Genomic DNA, 17,500 nt, shown 5'->3' with positions numbered 1-17,500 from the left:
GGCATGGGTGGTCACACTTCTGCCAGTGGGCTCGGAGGCAACACCACCTTGGCCACCAACTTGTGGCAATAACTATTGTGTAAGCTAGGTCTCAGTTTTTATACCTCAGCCAGACTCTGTGGTGCTACATGCTGGATTGAAATGGCCGAGGTAACACTGCGTATGCTCTGGGTGAGTTAAGGACTTGTATAGTGGGTGTGTTGGGACCAGGGATAAGGATGGAATGATGGCACTGCACAGACCAGCAGCGCCAGGCCTGGAGTGCCAGATATACAGATGTACAGTTGTGGTCGTAGGGGTCTGGGTTCTTTTTGTTGCTAAGGGTAAACAATGTTTATATACTCATATTGTTCCCATTTGTTATGAAGTGTATCCTCGATACATATTTGGTACTGAATATAATCAACTATAGGAGAGACTAAAAAAGATAAAAAAAATCTGCTCCAGATGAACATTTTCTCCAATTTAGATGTTGAAGCCTTAAGGAGGAAATAGTTATCAAAGTAGCTATTTTATAATGGTGATAGTGTTTCATGGTGCAAATAACTTTGCAAATAAAGCTTTACTTCTGCTCTGAAACCAAACTGTATGAAGTAATCCTGTGTCAGGGACTTAATCAATGAATGCCAAATGTTTGTACAGATGTGCACTATCCATATTAATCTATGATTTTATGCTGTGTATAATGTATTTTTTTTTTCCCCAAAATGAAGATCTGTAGCTTGCAAAGTAAGTGTTTTGAAGGCAGTATAGAACTTGGCTCATATATGATAGAAGCTGTTGGCCTGTATTTATATTCATAGGATTTTATTTTTCATTATTTTTGTGCTGAAGAAAGAGCTAAACATGAACTGTACATGTATTTGGATATATATATATTTTTTTTTTTTTTTTCCTTTTCTTTTGATATGAAATCAGATAAAAGTTTTTAATAAGAGTCAGTGACTAACATTTATCTATTGTATTCAGACCTTGTTTGCTTATTCCAACATACGAAAATGAGTTGATTTAGTACTGGTTTTGAAGATTTCCACCCCTTTTTGCATTTTGGGGTTGGCTAGGTTAGACTGTTTGGCTAGTGTAAGAAAATAGGTGACTTGTGAAAAGTATTGTGTGTGTTCATTTTTCTTGTTTTTATTTTATTTCAGCACTGAAAGTGTACGAATAGTTTTGGTATAATGTACTTTTGGGATGGCTAGATAGGTTATATGGCTAGTGTAAAAGTGAAGGAAATCCTTGACCCTGATAACATATCACAGTTTATCCCTCCCCCCCCCACTGCTTCCTTGACAAAAGGTTATCATTCCTCGTGTCACACCATACTTGGTCTGGTGGAAATATGACCAATTGCAGAACAGATTAGTAGAGTGGGTGAATGATGCACTTCACTTTGTGCAAGTGTAGGTATCAGCCAGTCATTCCCATATATTGGTTTGAAATGCCAAATATGTACATTGCTTGTTTTCAGGTGTCATTTTCTGGTTTCCCTTTCAAGTTGTAGCTTGAGGTAAAGGCTCCTCTTCTCACAGCACAAGATCACAGTAAAAGATAATCGAAATTTCATCAGGGACAGTGCCTATAAATGCCACTGGAATGGCGTTCTGTATTGCACAGTTGTGCATAGTGCATATGCACAAACTCAGAGCACACATGTGGAGACAGACACAGGCACACATCCAGCTGTACACACATGAAAATGCTGAGAAGCAAACACACACACACACACACACATCCAGCTGTACACACATGAAAATGCTGAGAAGCAAACACACACACACACACACACACACACACACACACACACACACACACACACACACACACACACACACACACACACACACACACACACACACACACACACACACACACACACACACACACACACACACACACACACACACACACACACACACGCACACACACACACACGTACGTGTACACATCCAAAAAATAAATTCATATATAGAGTCATAAAAAGCAATAAGTGAAGTTATTTAATTTTTTTTTTTTTTATTTTTTTTTTTTTAAAGATTTCCGAAGTTCTGAAGTATTTTTCTGCTTATACTGAGATTTGTAGCATTTGCATAATATTTTTATGCTTTCTCTTTGCAGACAAATATGGCATTGCATAGATCTTACTGTGTTTCTTCAGTGTTCATTATTTATATGGCTACTAACCTTTCGTACAGGTGTTTGCGTGAAAATGAGTTCAAGGGATTAGTACAAGGAAGATCCTCAATCATTACTAGTCACATGAAGTCATGTTATTAAATTGTTGTAGACCATAGTTGGGAAGGTGACATAATTTGTCGCTTTCTCTAAGCTGCATTTATGCGTCTGAAATTCTCTTCTTCTCCCATAGATGCTATCTCATTTAGTGAGGCAATGATAATGATGCTGATCTTTGACTTCAGTTGCTCATATTCAGAGGTCAATGTGCAGAACAAGTGAAGTGTATAACAGACCCATTTTATCAATATCCATAATAACTTAAGTTATGCCTCTTGCATTTTTTTGTATAGAACATGGTGTATTCAGTAGATATTTTGTTTGTTCATGTCTGCCTGGTTATTTCCAAACTCATAATATCATGTATCAGTATTTATTTTGTGTAGTGCTTTTGATGAATATTCAGACCGACAGTGCTGCCTTCTACGATATTTTAAGGTTATATTTATGTTACCGTTTTATGAAATAGAGCTTCATTACAGCATCTTGCTCTCTGATGACAATACTATGCAAAGTGGTTGTCAGTATTATGATGGGCCAAATTGGTAATTATTGTAATAAACTTTTTGAAGATAATCGCTGACTTGATACCAAAGATTAAGCAAGTAGAATGGATAATGTAAACTTAAACGATTTGATTAACCACCTTTTCTTTTTACCTTTTTATGAGATGTTTTATGTTAAAAAAATAGCCAAAATGTACAAAATGCCAGCTTGTGGATTCCTTATGATTTACAAACTGTTCCTCATGTCCAGAATTTATCATGCAAAAAAGCAACAAACCAGGGCCCCCATTATATCTGAAGTTTATAAAATATCAAGGTATTGTAATCCAAAACTACCATTTGAGGTACAGTCTGAATCTCCAAGAAAATCCAAACTCAAAGAGTGTGTTACAGTGGATGCAGCTGACCATATTAAATACTTGGCCCACCCAAGCAAAACATCAAGAAATTGTGAATTGCCAATATTCTTCTAATGATTCATCTTTTCCTTTCACAACTTATGAGAGGCAAGAGCTATTTGGCAGTGTCTCTACTCTGGAAACTCCATTACTCTGGTCTTAAAATAGGTTAATGGGAGGCTAGTGCAGAGGAAGAATGCTATTAATGGTCAGTGTTAGGTAATTACAGTAAAATCTAAATGCTTTCTTTTTTAGTAACCAAGATGGACATTAATTTGCTCAGTGTACTGTTTTTGTTTGGTCTAAAGAAATACTCTCACTCCTTTATTTATCACTTTTAAAATCCAGGTATTTTGCTGAATATGTAATGTCACTAAGGCAAGTGAAATTAATTTACTTTTTTGTGAAGAGACAGTCAAAAGGCTATGTAATTTTTCTGAGAGTGTAAAAATTACTTGTATATTTATTGAAGTGAATTGTAATTTTTCTGTTGTTTCTAAACAATAATGACTAGATGTTATTAGATTTTAGAATAACAGTGTAAATTAAGAGTTTACTGTACTTATATGAACTGACCAGTTAGCTGAATAGAAATATAGCATATATATCTTTCATTTACCTCCTTAAAGTTTATATTAGAAATTGTAATGTAAGTTCCATTATGCATTAACCTTTTTATTATAGGTATTACTGTGTTTGTCATTTTCAAGTGTATTGTGTATGTTATACCAGGGTACAGATCAACTTACATTCCATTTCAGGCAAAGTACCGTAATACTTCTAGAGGCTAGTCAGCTCAAATGTTTAAAAGCCGGAAGGTTTTTCTTTTACCCCTTTGAAGTTTATTATTATTTACAGTAAAGAAACAAAACAAAAATTTGCTTACTAATACCAACTGTGTTGATTATTAACCTTTTAGAACACTGAGCAAAGATATTAAAACTAATTGTTTCAAAACTCATAAAGACAGTGACATTTCACCTTCTGGAAACTGTTCTATGAATAATGTAATCATCAGCAGGTGATAATTCAAAGGAGAGTCTAATCATAATGTAAATATATAGATATATGTATAAATATATAGTAAACCACATTATTAGATTTGAGTCTGTGATTTATAATGGCTCCCATTGTGGCATAGAAAAAGTATTGTATAGTAAGTACATTGGTCCATTTGCTTGTGTATGTGTGTTTATGTATGTGCGTTTCCGGATAAGAGGAGGGTGAGATAGTTTGATGTTGCTAATAAGTTTATGTTCTGCATGGTATTTTGATTACATTTTCAAAAGACATTTCTAAACTAACCTGCTACTGGAAATGTTGATTTAGAGGATAGTATAAACTTGCCAGACACTTGTTGCTTAATTGGTTTAGTAAAATTTTCTTAACAAGATAGTTGGCATTACTCCTTTATAAGAGTTTGAATATAATTGCATAAGAAAGACAGTGTGTTTTATTATTATTTATTTACTTAGTATTATTATAATTTGGTAGATTACTATTCTAAAGCTATTCTACTTTGAGTTCTGTATTTAAATGTCTTTCCTAATGACTTACAGGCAGAGATGTAAAGATGTCAAAATAAACTGTACTCTTGTATTTTATGTACAACATGTATAAATATTGCCTGAATTATGCTACATGAATGTTTAGTAATTTGATACTATACTGTTTCTGGCATATATTAGGGAAAAATTCATGCAAATACTTTTGATTGTTTGTGCACAGTAATTCTGTTTTCTATATCTGCATTGCTTATGTTTACATTTTTAAACACAAAATAAAGATTGCATAAACTAAGTATACTTCTTTTATTAAAAGAAACCTTTTTGGTGATATTCTGATATTCTATATACAGGTTTCTGTGTCATTGCATATGCTGCCTTACATATAAGTGCTCAATACAAATACAAACACACACAAAGCAGACAATGGATTTATGACATTGCATATGTACACTAATACCATTTGGGTGATTGACACTGGTCTTGTACAGCTGTAGACATGGGCCTTACAGGAGATGGCCCAAGCTTTTACAGGGTAACAAATACACCAATATGTTTCGTGCATATCATTCAAGGCTTTATGTATATAATGTAAAACTGTCATAATGAAAGCTTATGGCATATTATATCCAACAACTCACTGGATATGTATGTAAATAATGCTCAATTTGCAGGCAAGTGATCTTTTATGGGAGTTTTCAGAAGAGTGTATAAGCAGTGTTAGGATATTACCTACCAAATATTACTTAATAATTTCTCAACTTTATCCTATAGCAATTAATCGTCATGTCAGAAGATTATAGCATAGGGTGCTACATAGAGTTGCATATAGCATAGGGTGTCATATACAACCATTCAATGACTACCCTGCACAAAATACAGCAAAATTATCAATGCCTTAAAAGGAATATTTGGCCCAGTGACAGTGAGGGCCACACAACAGAGGGATCCCAGTCCAAAACTCATGGACTGGGGTAGGCAGCCCCTCAAACCGTTATAGATTGTTGTATAAGACGATGAAGGAAAACGAAAATTTGAAGAAAAACAAAAAAATGTGCCTGGCAATAAATAGCAATGCACAGGTACAAGGTATTGCCTTACCTACATTTGGAAATGACATCAGTACTAAATGCATTACCATTACTTTTATTATCATCATTGTAACAGTTGTAATAGTAAAAGGAAGCGTTTGCCGAGTAGTAAGTGTCAGCCAGGAGAATAAGGGTGCATTTATCCTCCAATATATTTTTGACAAATCTGTTATAATTATTTGTAATTGTAAAGTCAGAAAGCATCAGATTGATGCAAATATATGATGGTTATTCATCAATTAATTCATTGTAAGAACAAATAAAATTAAAATAAAATTGAATACTTTATAGCCTACCTAACTTCATGTATACAGTACACCCGCGCATATGTGTGTGTGCGTCAATACATGTAATAGTTTGTTTTACAGACTCCCAATACATTGATGAAATCTTCCAAAAAAAACAAAAAAAACATGAAATTTCTCTGAAAGATACAAAGAACACGTACATCCTTAATTCACATAAAAAACTTGTATCAAATTAAAAGAAAATTTTGGAAATGGAAATCATATTCACTGGTACATGGTGTCTTCATTCGTGTTAAGAATAATATTAAAATACCGAGGAAAATGTAACTACTCAGTGATAAAATATACGAAGATAATAACTATGCATAGCATTAATGACAGTTTTTCTGGTCTGTCTGATTGAATAGGGATGAAGATAATATTACTAATCAAAATTGACTCAAGTAAACCTATAATTCTAATAATACGTGATACCAGTAAAGTTTTGGGCTCCATTTTAAAGATAGTTATCTCCTTTATACACATATTCACCATTAAGGCTAAAATCATGCAACCCTATTGTTTCCCAAATAATATGCAGGAGAAAAAAAAAAAAAAAATACCGGGAACAAACTTCACGCACCACTCATTTTGTTGTTGTAACTCCAAAAGCAGTATTTTCAATCCTTCTCAGTTGCCATGCACTCTAATTACTTCATACTACGAGTATATGAAAGACAGGAAAAAGGGCTAATTTCTTCTCATAAAAACATAGAATTATGCCTGACTTTGCTGCCTTATTCAGTATGGAGACGCTGCGCTTTAGGTACTCAATGAAGTCTAATGAAAGAATACACTGAAAATGTCAGGTATGGGTGGGTTTTACACGAAAGTCAAAATCAAGATCAAATTTACGCATATTTCTGATTATGAGGGTGGTATCCAACAGAGTAGTGTTTTTTGTCATTATATGCCTATCGTACTGTTCAAAATTAACAGATATTCTACATGTAAATACTTTCAAAATCTACCGAATAAGAATGTAGATTGTATTTTCCCTGAACAAAATATTACGGCCATTCCACAGTCTACTAAGATTACGTGAACGAAAGGAAACGAATATATATTATATAATAAACCTTCAGCTTATCCTGGGTAGAGCTACTGTCCAAAGTCACTGTGGAGCAACTCTGGGCAATATCAAGGTTACAGACCTTGAATTTGCTGATGATGTTGCCATTCTATCTGAATCTCTGGAAACCCTAGTGGCGGCTCTTGATGCATTTAGAAATTGGGCTAGAGGTCTCCTGGACCAAGACCAAGATCCAGGATTTGGGGGCCTACTAGGAGACTATGTGCAGTCGGTACGTCATTGCGGTGAAAACATCGAAGTAACAGAGAGTGTTCTCTGGAATCTCGTCTTGAAGCCATTTGTAACAGATCCTTGCGCCGGATCATGGGGTACAGTTGGCGGGACCATGTATCCAACCAACGGCTGCACCGTGAGACCGGTACAGGACCTGTTACTTGCACAATCCGTGATCGCCAACTCAGGCTATACAGCCACTTGGCTCGATTCCCGCAAAATGACCCTGTCCATCAGGTTGTCTCTGTCCGTGACAACCCTGGATGGAGGAGGCCTGTGGGACGACCGAGAAGGTCGTGGCTTGGGCAGATCGCCATGAAGGGCCCTCGTAGGTGGAAACACGAGGGTGGAATCGGCATGCGCCCCTGCCGGCGTTAGCTCCCAAATGATGATTATCCTTCAAAGTAGCAAAAAGTGTGAATTAAAATTGATCATTCCACAAGATATTTGATTTATCCTTGGAATCCGTTTTTATCAGTGTGTTTGGGTGTCATAAGTTCTTCGGATAATTAGTGATCATTCTTACCCTTAATTTTTTTCCACTGAGTCTTCTAACACGCAACACTACACTGACTCATTTATATACATTTGTATTCAGCTTACATTACTTCTAGAATTATGGCAAGGTCCACAAAACATTATGTATTTTCGTTGATTGCACTGTAATTCTACTATTGCCCTCCTAATGATTTACAATATATTTGGTAAACAGAAAACAGTATATTTAATATTATACTTCACTACGAATGTCGTATGATCAAAGATCGTATTCTAGACAGTGGTATTACATGTTAATTTGTGCATGTAGGTATGTCTACTCGCGCGCGCGGACGTATGTGTGTTGTGTGGGTATGTGTGTACGTGTATTTACGTGGGTGTTTGCATGTCATTTATATCACATTCAATGCCTAATCAAAACATATACATGGATCAACAAGGAAGCACAGTATAGTCCTCATAATATCCACAAGGAGGAATGGGAGCGCGGGCCTCATTTCCCGAAGGTAAAGTTGGGGTTATCGTGGCCAACAGACCCATCCGACTCACAGGACGATCGGCGGATAGTCACCTCGAAGTCCCTCAGCGCTTCCGAGAGGTCACGGTCCTCTGTTGACATGAAGTTTATGTTAATATAATGTAATACCTATCTATTCTTCCAACATTTATAATTACTGCTGAAGGCATGTTGCAGTATTAATTTGCATAACACTGGCTGGAAATATCTTTTAAATGCAAAAAATGCCCACTGAAGGGAGTTATAATCCCCGCTGTACCTCCAAACTAGTGCTTGGCTTGAAACATCCTAAATCCGTTAATGTATATATCTATATCTACAATATATGTATATATATATATATAAACACACACACACACATATATATATAGACACACATTTGTATATATATGTATATGTATATATATATATATACACACACACACACACACATATATATATATATATATATATATATATATATATATATGCATATGATATATATATATATATATAATATATATATATATCTATGTAATATATATGATACATATATGTATATATATGCATATACAAAAAAATATGCACACACACACACACACACACTCACATATATATATATATATATATATATATATATATATATATACACACACATATATACACTCATACATACTTATATTCATACATGCACACACACACACACACACACACACACACACACACACACACACACACACACACACACACACACACACACACACACACACACACACACACATATATATACACACATATATATGTATATATATATGTATACACACATATACATATATTTATGTATGTAAATATATGTATACATACACACATATATATGAATATGTATATATACAAATACTTATTTATATATGTATATGTATTTTTGTGTTTATATACATAAGCTTATGCATATTTATAAATGTACAATGTTGTACACACACACACACATATATATATATATATATATATATACACACACACACATATATATATATATATTATATATATATGAATATCTATATATACATATACATATTTATATATATATGTATGTATATGTATATATGTATGTGTATTTATACATACATATGCGCACATATATACATACACACGCATACATACATATATATACATACATATATATGTATATGTATGTCTGTGTATATATATGTATATATACATATATACACATACACACATATATATGTATGTATGTATGTATATATATGTCTGTGTCTATATGAATATATATAGATAGATAGATAGATAGGTGGATAGAAAGATAGAAAGATAGAAAGTGTTACTGAAACTAACATAACCTTGATTTTAATGTCGAATTTGCGTTCCGCGAATAGATGCTGGCCCTGTCTTAGGTCCCTGTCCCTAATTCTTATATAGTTTTTTTTTTTTTCTCTAGTGTGGATTTCCCACCGTAAATAAAACCGTCACTTGCCCACTCCGTCCATGTCAAGCAGCGGGTTGGATCTGCTCGTTCCGGCGAAGGCAGCGGGCGCCGAGACTTGGTCGATGGACCGCGCGCCCGATGCGCTCTCGAACGGAGACGCCGGGGCGTTGACGCGGCGGTTGATGTAGTTCTTGAATTCAGGATTGTCCTCCACGCCCACCAGTACGGAATCTCCACTTCCAATACTGCGAAGTTACGAAATATCCTTGTGAGATCTCTTCATGAATTAAATATTGACATGCGCGTGCGCATGCACGCATACACACATACGAGTGTGTGTATGTGTGTGCATTATGTAAATGAATACGCATAAAAACTATATGGAGAAATATGTTCCTTTTCCTCACTGTGTCAAATAATGGGAAAGGATAACGACAGAGAGTAGGCCATCGTTTGATCGTTACCTGCTCGTGTCATCATTCCTCAGCTCATCCTCACTCATGTTGTACATGGGATTCGCTCCTTCTCCCTTGAACATGTTGCTGCCGGGGACGACTTCCATTTCCATTCCAGCCCTGTTCAAGTCCGACTCCTTGGACCCGAAGGTGTTAGTCGACAGCACCTTAACCTGGCGCTCGAGGCTGAAATGTTAAGTAAAGGGAGTAATCATTGTTACTATGATCATCACTATTATTATAATAATAATCATTATCATCTTCATTATTATTAATATTATTATCATTACTACTGCCATCCTTATTATCATTATTATCACCAATATCATGATTATCAGACTTCAGCAATAACACCAAACAATTCTCAAATGGTTGCGTTTTTTTTTTAATCTATCTGCTTCTGCCCATACTTCACGAAGCACATTCAAAGACATGTATGTTTTTTTTTACCTTCGTGTTCTGATGCAGTATGCTATGAGGAGGAGGATCACTAGCGAACCCAGCACTAAGGACACTACTCCCAAAAGCACCTGTAATTATGGCAGTATTAGTCATGTGTGAATACACACAACACTACACAATGGATTAATGTATATGGGTCATGAAAAAAGTACGATACGCGAAAAAGAAAAACTTACTGCGTCATGAAAAAGTACGATACGTAAAAAAGAAAAAAGAAAAAAGAAAAAAAAAATGAGTGAGTTAACATTTCAACCCGACTTGAGGTAAGTCAAAATCTTTCTTAAATGACATAAACACAGAAATTGAGACATGAATGGAATGCAATGTTAACAAGGTCAATGCATATTTTTAAAAGAAAATTTAAAAACGAGAAATCTTTGTAAATACCATATAAAATCTAAGCATTTCATGGGGTATGTAAGCGAGTATTTACTCAGCGTAAGTGCAGGATATGTGTGTGTGTGTGTGTGTGTGTGTGTGTGTGTGTGTGTGTGTGTGTGTGTGTGTGTGTGTGTGTGTATGCGTTTGTGTTTAGAAATATCTATATCGCTTAAAATAAATTGACAGTCCCCACAACTAATAATCTATACGTACCTACACTCATCTCTAACTCTACACCTCCATTTCATAGTACAAAAAAAGTCCAAAACCAGCCAATAAACAAAATAAACAAAATAAACACCTGCAGCAAGAGTAGGTCATTGCTCTCGCTAACGATCTGTTCATCTCCGACGGAGTTCAAGTTGAGGTTAATCTCATTCAACTTCCTTCGGAGTTCCTTGATGACCTCCACGTCCGTCGTCTGCCTGGATGGGGGGGGGGGGGTAATCACAATGGATCAGAACTATTGCACTTTTGGAGAGAGAGAAAAAAATAAAGAAATCCACAAGCTGGTTATATAAAAGGAGCATGTCAGGAAAAAAGGGATCTCTGAAGAAAGGACGGCCGTGGATTATGCGAAACAACGACCCCGTGTGATACGAGGAGACCGAAGGAAGTGTTAAGAGGTGGCTCATCCATTGAATGACAGACAAGAAGCAGATATGGATCTGAATTTTTGACGCTGTTAATATTAACATAATCATTATCATGAACAAATACACACACACACAAACACATATATACATACGTGTATATACATATTATATATATATATATATATATATATATATATATATATATATATATATAATGTATACACACACACACACACACACACACACGCACACACACACAGACACACACACACACACACACACACACATACACACACACACACATATATATATATATATATATATAAATATATATATATATATATATATATATATATATATATATATATATATATTGTCTTTATCATTAGGTTCATCACTTTACTGTTGCTTTTATCACTGTAATTATCATTATCATTAAAGTAACCATATCCATCGCTGTTTTGAATACCGCATTCCTTATTATCAGCCTATCCACTCGATTTCACTCCCCAGAACAGACCGCAATGCCGAGCCAAGTATCCTTACTGAATAATGGCATCCTTGGGGACGGGTTCGTTGTGCGTTTCGTCAATGAAGTGCATGAACACCACGGTCTTCCCCTCCACCGCCTCGCCCGTGTCGGAGGTCTGGGTTGTCGTGCTGTCCACAACACACGAGTATTGGTAGACCGACGTGAATATTTCTTCGATCTGGTGGAAGAAACAGACACGGTTTGTATGAGGGAGGGTTTGTCTAGAGCCGGGGTTCTTAACCTCGCGTAAGTGGCGGGGTTTCAGGGGGGTCCGTGAGGATCAGATAAATATCTGTTTTATATAAAAATGGAGAGTTTTTTTTATATTTTTCTCTCACGTTTGATAATACGTTATGTATTTCATATATGCACGAGACATTCAAATCTCAATAAATGAAGTACATTATACACATTGGATGCAAAATTGTGCTTGTGTGAATATTTCTAGGGGAGGGGGTCCATAGCTTTCAACAGATTCTTAAAGGGGTCCGTGACGCTAAAAAGGTTAAGAACCTCTGATCTAGAGCATATTTTGATACCCAAATGCGGTCACATTTACGCTTAGAGGAGATAAAAAAAAAATATTTTCAAGAAATCATTACTGTTGTTTTACTGTTTTGGAATCATGGCGCATATGGTTGAGCACATCTGGAATATTCCGAGGTCGTCTATACCTTATCTTCTTTAAACATTCAATTTATATACGAAAAAAAAAATCTCAGCGACGATATATATCAGTTATCCATGATGTAGCAGTGAACTTACATCCTCTGTTTTCTCTGATACCATGCTAATATCGTTATTGAAAACGACTGGAAGCTGGAAGGCATTTGTGATGACATACACCTTTGCTGTTGTGAAGTTTGTGTTGTCATCTGCAAGAAAAACAAATATATAGTCATAATAATAATAATTGAATGCGTTTAATGTGGCCACGCCACCCAAAACATTAAACAAATGCAACCTCCATGAAATGCAATGTAATCTAAAAGAAAAAAAATCAGAGCAGTAATTGGGCATTCGTTTCATAAAGATTCTATAATTTAGATCGGTTATGAATGAATCATTTCATCTTTTTGTATCTCTGGACAAAAAACAAAAACAGCATAACACTGTCTAAGGGTATCTCACGGGCAGTTGTTACTGTAAAATAGTTCAAGTATGTCAATTACTGTATGAAAACAACCCACCTTTGTCGTATGCATTTATAGGGAAAGTGCAGTATCCACTGTTCAATCCTGTTGGCTTAAAATTAAGAATCAGGTCTGCGCCGTTCTCTAATCTGCAAATAAGAGTATGGAAAGTTAAACAAAGAAGACAAAGCTTATCGTATTAACCCCTTGCCGACGGATACGACGGGTAGACACGTGCTTTGCCCACTGTTAGTACTTGTTTGATTGTTTATACGCATAGATGGCTATACTTGTACTAAGTCACCAATGAGCCAGTTAGGAGTACTGCCCGTCTCGCCCGTTCACCCTTTTCTTTGATTTACGAAATATTTTACATTATCTTATTTTGCTGTTACTAATATTAAAAAACATTATAATAATTATAATGTTTATAATAAAAATAACACCATCGATATCCATAGCACTAGTAAAAAACACGTTTTTCCCGCCAATTCAAATCACGTATGGTCACAAGGTCTACTAATTGACTCCTTTGTGGCTAAGCACTAGCAGAGCCATCTACGAGCAGACATTTCACAAAAAATATAGAAAATGGGCACAGCATTTTCCCCATTTTTTTTTCATTTTCCCCGACGGCATTGGGTTAAGAGAAGAATGTGCTATATGATTGTTTGTATGTATATATATGCATGTATGTATGTTTACGTATCATTATTCTCGTTCTCTTTTATCTATTGTCGTATTTTTTTATTTTTAGTAAAGGAGCCCTTCCTTACTTGAACGGCTCATCAGTCGGCGCCGTTCCATCCGTGTCATACCAGGTGAATTCCCCGAGGTCGTAGGTAATGGTTTCGTTCAGGTCGAGGTCGGTGGCCTGTAAGACTTTGCTCCTTTAGCATCAGAGGTCAAGAACATAGTCATGGGAAATATTTCTTGGAAAATACATATGCTTAGGAGTAAGTGAGAGTGTTTTTTTAGTTAATTTAAAACTTAATGATTTTTTTTCAATAAAAGAATATAAGGATTTTTTATTTTGGTAACCACACACACACACACACACACACACACACACACACACACACACACACACACACACACACGCACACGCACACGCACACGCACACGCACACGCACACACACGCACACGCACACACACACACACACACACACACACATCCATCAAATACTAACGACAACGTTCTTCCTAACCTGAATTACAGCAATTTTTTTGCCCTTTTCATCATTCTGCGTAAAGCTTGCAATAGTGATCGCTTTCTCGAATTGTGGCGAGTTATCGTTCACATCCTGGACTTTGATTGTCAACTGAAATGTAAATAAAGTGCTCAATGACATATGTATGTATGGAAACAAACAACTCTTCATAATACCTATATACCAGGTATACATGTATGTGTATATACATACCTACATACAAGTTTACATATATACAAATAGATAGATAGATAGACAGACCGATCAATATATAGACAGATAGATATACTTATATATACACTGCATGAGTGACCAGCTGAATCAAAGCCATAATACTCGTCTCTCCAAGACAGCCAAAGGGCATCCTCCTCCTCCTCCAGCATCTTACATAAAGAGTATAGTTCCTGGCGATAATCTCGGAGATGGGCGGCTGTGTGGCGGGGTCGTTGGTGACGTCGATGTAGAGTTGGTATTCGGGCACGTCCTCGCGGTCGAGTCCCTGGGGAAGGTTCTTGAGTTTGATGGTGTTGTCCGTCCTGTCTCCGAGCTCGAATAAACTGGTGCTCCCTCCTTCAAGGTTATATGGGGGATTAGTTAGTGGGAAATCTTATCTGCAATAGTCTTTTTAAATCATTTTGGAGGGTGCTAGAATTAATCATGTTTTTTTTTATCAGATAATACTCATTTTAAATAATCAGTAACGCTCTATAACGAAATTATTCCAGAAATTTTGATGATCATTAAGTCGCACTACATCCCTAAAGCTCAAAGAACCGTAGCCCCTTTCAGTACAGGAAGAGGTGCTGACTTACCTACAATGTCGTAATAAACTTCCTGATAGGTTCCAGGATCATTCGGATCGAAATCAATATTATCTGTGTCTGTTCCCTTCAAGAAGTTGGCCGTCACCGTAGGGTCAGTCTCTAAGTGATTGAAAATTTGAAGTTAGGGAGATTTGAAGAAAATGAGGGCCATGCTTAGCAAGACAAAGTGAAAGAAGGAGAGGGTTAACCTATTCGTGGCGACCATCAATAAGTATTTTTTATGAAGCTCCAGTTGAAAACACTGGGTTGGATGATCTTCTCCATACACCCATTTCCATTAGTGTATAATGATCTTAGATAAATATATACACGCTTTGATACTACTGATGAAATGTTATTAAGTCAGACATTACTTTTTTATGAACTTGATTATCACCAAGAGGATTTGGAAATTCAACAAAAGGTTTGATTATGACTCCTGTATACTCAAACAGATTTTTATGGGAACTTTATTCGAAATACAGTATATTTTGAAACAGCAATTCTCTCACCAAGTTGCAAAACCCTTTACTTGCCTTTACTTTCTCCACTCTTGCGAAAGTAAAGGCAAGTTCGGGAGACATGCTGTCAGAAGCAGAAATATCAACGAAAGTTCTGCCAAAGCTTAAGCCCAGGGGAAATATTACATGCTCTGCATAAAATGAACAATGCAACTCTCAGGATGTATCACAGTTCAAGGTATCCCATATTATAAAATCAACACTCGCTGTAGGTTCCTCTAGACACTTCCTTGATATACAACACACTCTATACAAAATGCGGATTTTCCTGTAAATAAGTCACTTGCCATCCTACTACTGACGTGTTTCTTTAACCTTTAAACATATCTATATTTTTCGGTCGATTAAAGAAAACCGTTATGCTTGTTTTCCAATGCTTTGTAAAAAAAAAAAAAAAAAAAAAAAAAAAAAAAAAAAAAAAAATAGTGTAAGTACATACCATTTCATTATATCTAAATTCAGAAATTTACTAAACGAACTTTTTGGTAGACTGCAGAGTTAGTGCTGGTATTATTAAATACTATACTGTACAACAGGGGTTCCCAAACTGGGGTACATGTACCCCCAGGGGTACATTTGCACATTTCAGGGGGTACATTTGGTCTGAAGGAAACAATTACTTGCACAATACATGGTGTTGTAATCTGCACTCAGATTGCACTTTTCTCATTTTCTTTGTGTTGATTAGCACCACCTTTATTGAAATTTCGAAGAATTGGTAGTGATCCATTTATGTTGAGTTAGTGCGATGCATTAAAATAAGAATACCTGAGTTTTGTTCATTAATGTTTTGGATAATAATAATAAAAAGGTATGTATTGTATGTGCTGGATCAAAATATCAGTTACCTTAGTAATTGCTTTATTTCCGTTTTCATCATTTAAGATGCCTATGTAATCTAAATATGCAGACTTAAATAATTAAAATATTAAAATGTCCTTTTTTACTATTAAGCTTAATTTTTAGTGTTAGGGGTACATGGGAACCTATAAAAAGCCTAAGGGGTACTGAGGAACAAAAAGTTTGGGAACCCCTGCTGTACAACATATAACTGGAATTACCTAAATCCTTTTTTATATACCATAGCTTGTGCAAATGTGAAGTTTAGCAATGCAATGTAATGAAGTTACAGGACACTGAGGCAAGGTCTGTGTACCAGAAAAGAAAGAGTCCGTCGTAGCTCTGGGATTGGTTTCGACAACATTTGTGGCAATTATGTGCATTAGAATTAATACTCTTTCCCTCTCTCGCCTTTCCTTTCCGTGAGAAATCCGAAGACCTGAGCTTTGTGTTTTCTGAAACTTTTTTCGAAGCTGCTTCACACGCTGGCCGAAACAAAGTATTATATGAGAAACAGCCAGCGGAATAACAGGAGAAGGGGATTTAGTTACCTATTTCATCTTACCTTGAAAAGTACCAACACTTTTTTTTTTTTTTTTTTTTTTAACCGAAAGAAACTGTTAATGAACCTACCATCGGATTGCCATGGGAAGCAACGTCGATCAAACGAACAATCCAAAACATTTTGGGAATTATAGCAAATCTAGGTGCTATAATACAAATAAGTGTGGTTAGCGTTCTGCAAATTGCCCGAACTCTGTAACACTAAAATGATATATATATATATATATATATATACATA

General features: G+C 35.7%; 2 protein-coding genes across 3 annotated transcripts in view; one reads left to right on the top strand and one right to left on the bottom strand.

Annotated features, from left to right (window-relative positions):
• LOC125039447 (stromal membrane-associated protein 1-like) overlaps positions 1-4,937 on the top strand; it is a 27,755-nt gene extending 22,818 nt beyond the window's left edge. For both annotated transcript variants that reach the window (XM_047633383.1, XM_047633382.1), the window contains one exon: positions 1-4,937. This exon is cut by the window's left edge and continues 165 nt beyond it. In XM_047633383.1, coding sequence (XP_047489339.1) covers positions 1-72 — 72 coding nt within the window. In that variant the 3' untranslated portion in view covers positions 73-4,937.
• Positions 4,938-7,594: 2,657 nt separating this feature from the next.
• The window catches only part of LOC125039446 (cadherin-23-like), a 41,766-nt gene continuing 31,860 nt past the window's right edge, over positions 7,595-17,500 (bottom strand). The window contains exons 27-38 of the mRNA XM_047633380.1: positions 15,347-15,457; positions 14,923-15,104; positions 14,532-14,645; positions 14,099-14,196; positions 13,380-13,471; positions 12,955-13,064; positions 12,204-12,367; positions 11,363-11,486; positions 10,669-10,748; positions 10,228-10,404; positions 9,812-10,008; positions 7,595-8,432 (exon numbers count right to left, since the gene is read on the bottom strand). Coding sequence (XP_047489336.1) covers positions 8,317-8,432; positions 9,812-10,008; positions 10,228-10,404; positions 10,669-10,748; positions 11,363-11,486; positions 12,204-12,367; positions 12,955-13,064; positions 13,380-13,471; positions 14,099-14,196; positions 14,532-14,645; positions 14,923-15,104; positions 15,347-15,457 — 1,565 coding nt within the window. The 3' untranslated portion in view covers positions 7,595-8,316. The remainder of the gene's footprint in view (positions 8,433-9,811; positions 10,009-10,227; positions 10,405-10,668; positions 10,749-11,362; positions 11,487-12,203; positions 12,368-12,954; positions 13,065-13,379; positions 13,472-14,098; positions 14,197-14,531; positions 14,646-14,922; positions 15,105-15,346; positions 15,458-17,500) is intronic.

This window comes from Penaeus chinensis, chromosome 27 (genome assembly GCF_019202785.1).
Source record: "Penaeus chinensis breed Huanghai No. 1 chromosome 27, ASM1920278v2, whole genome shotgun sequence".
NCBI classification, from domain to species: domain Eukaryota; kingdom Metazoa; phylum Arthropoda; class Malacostraca; order Decapoda; family Penaeidae; genus Penaeus; species Penaeus chinensis.
Note: the sequence above shows the minus strand (reverse complement) of the source record. Positions and strands in the feature narration are given on the sequence as shown.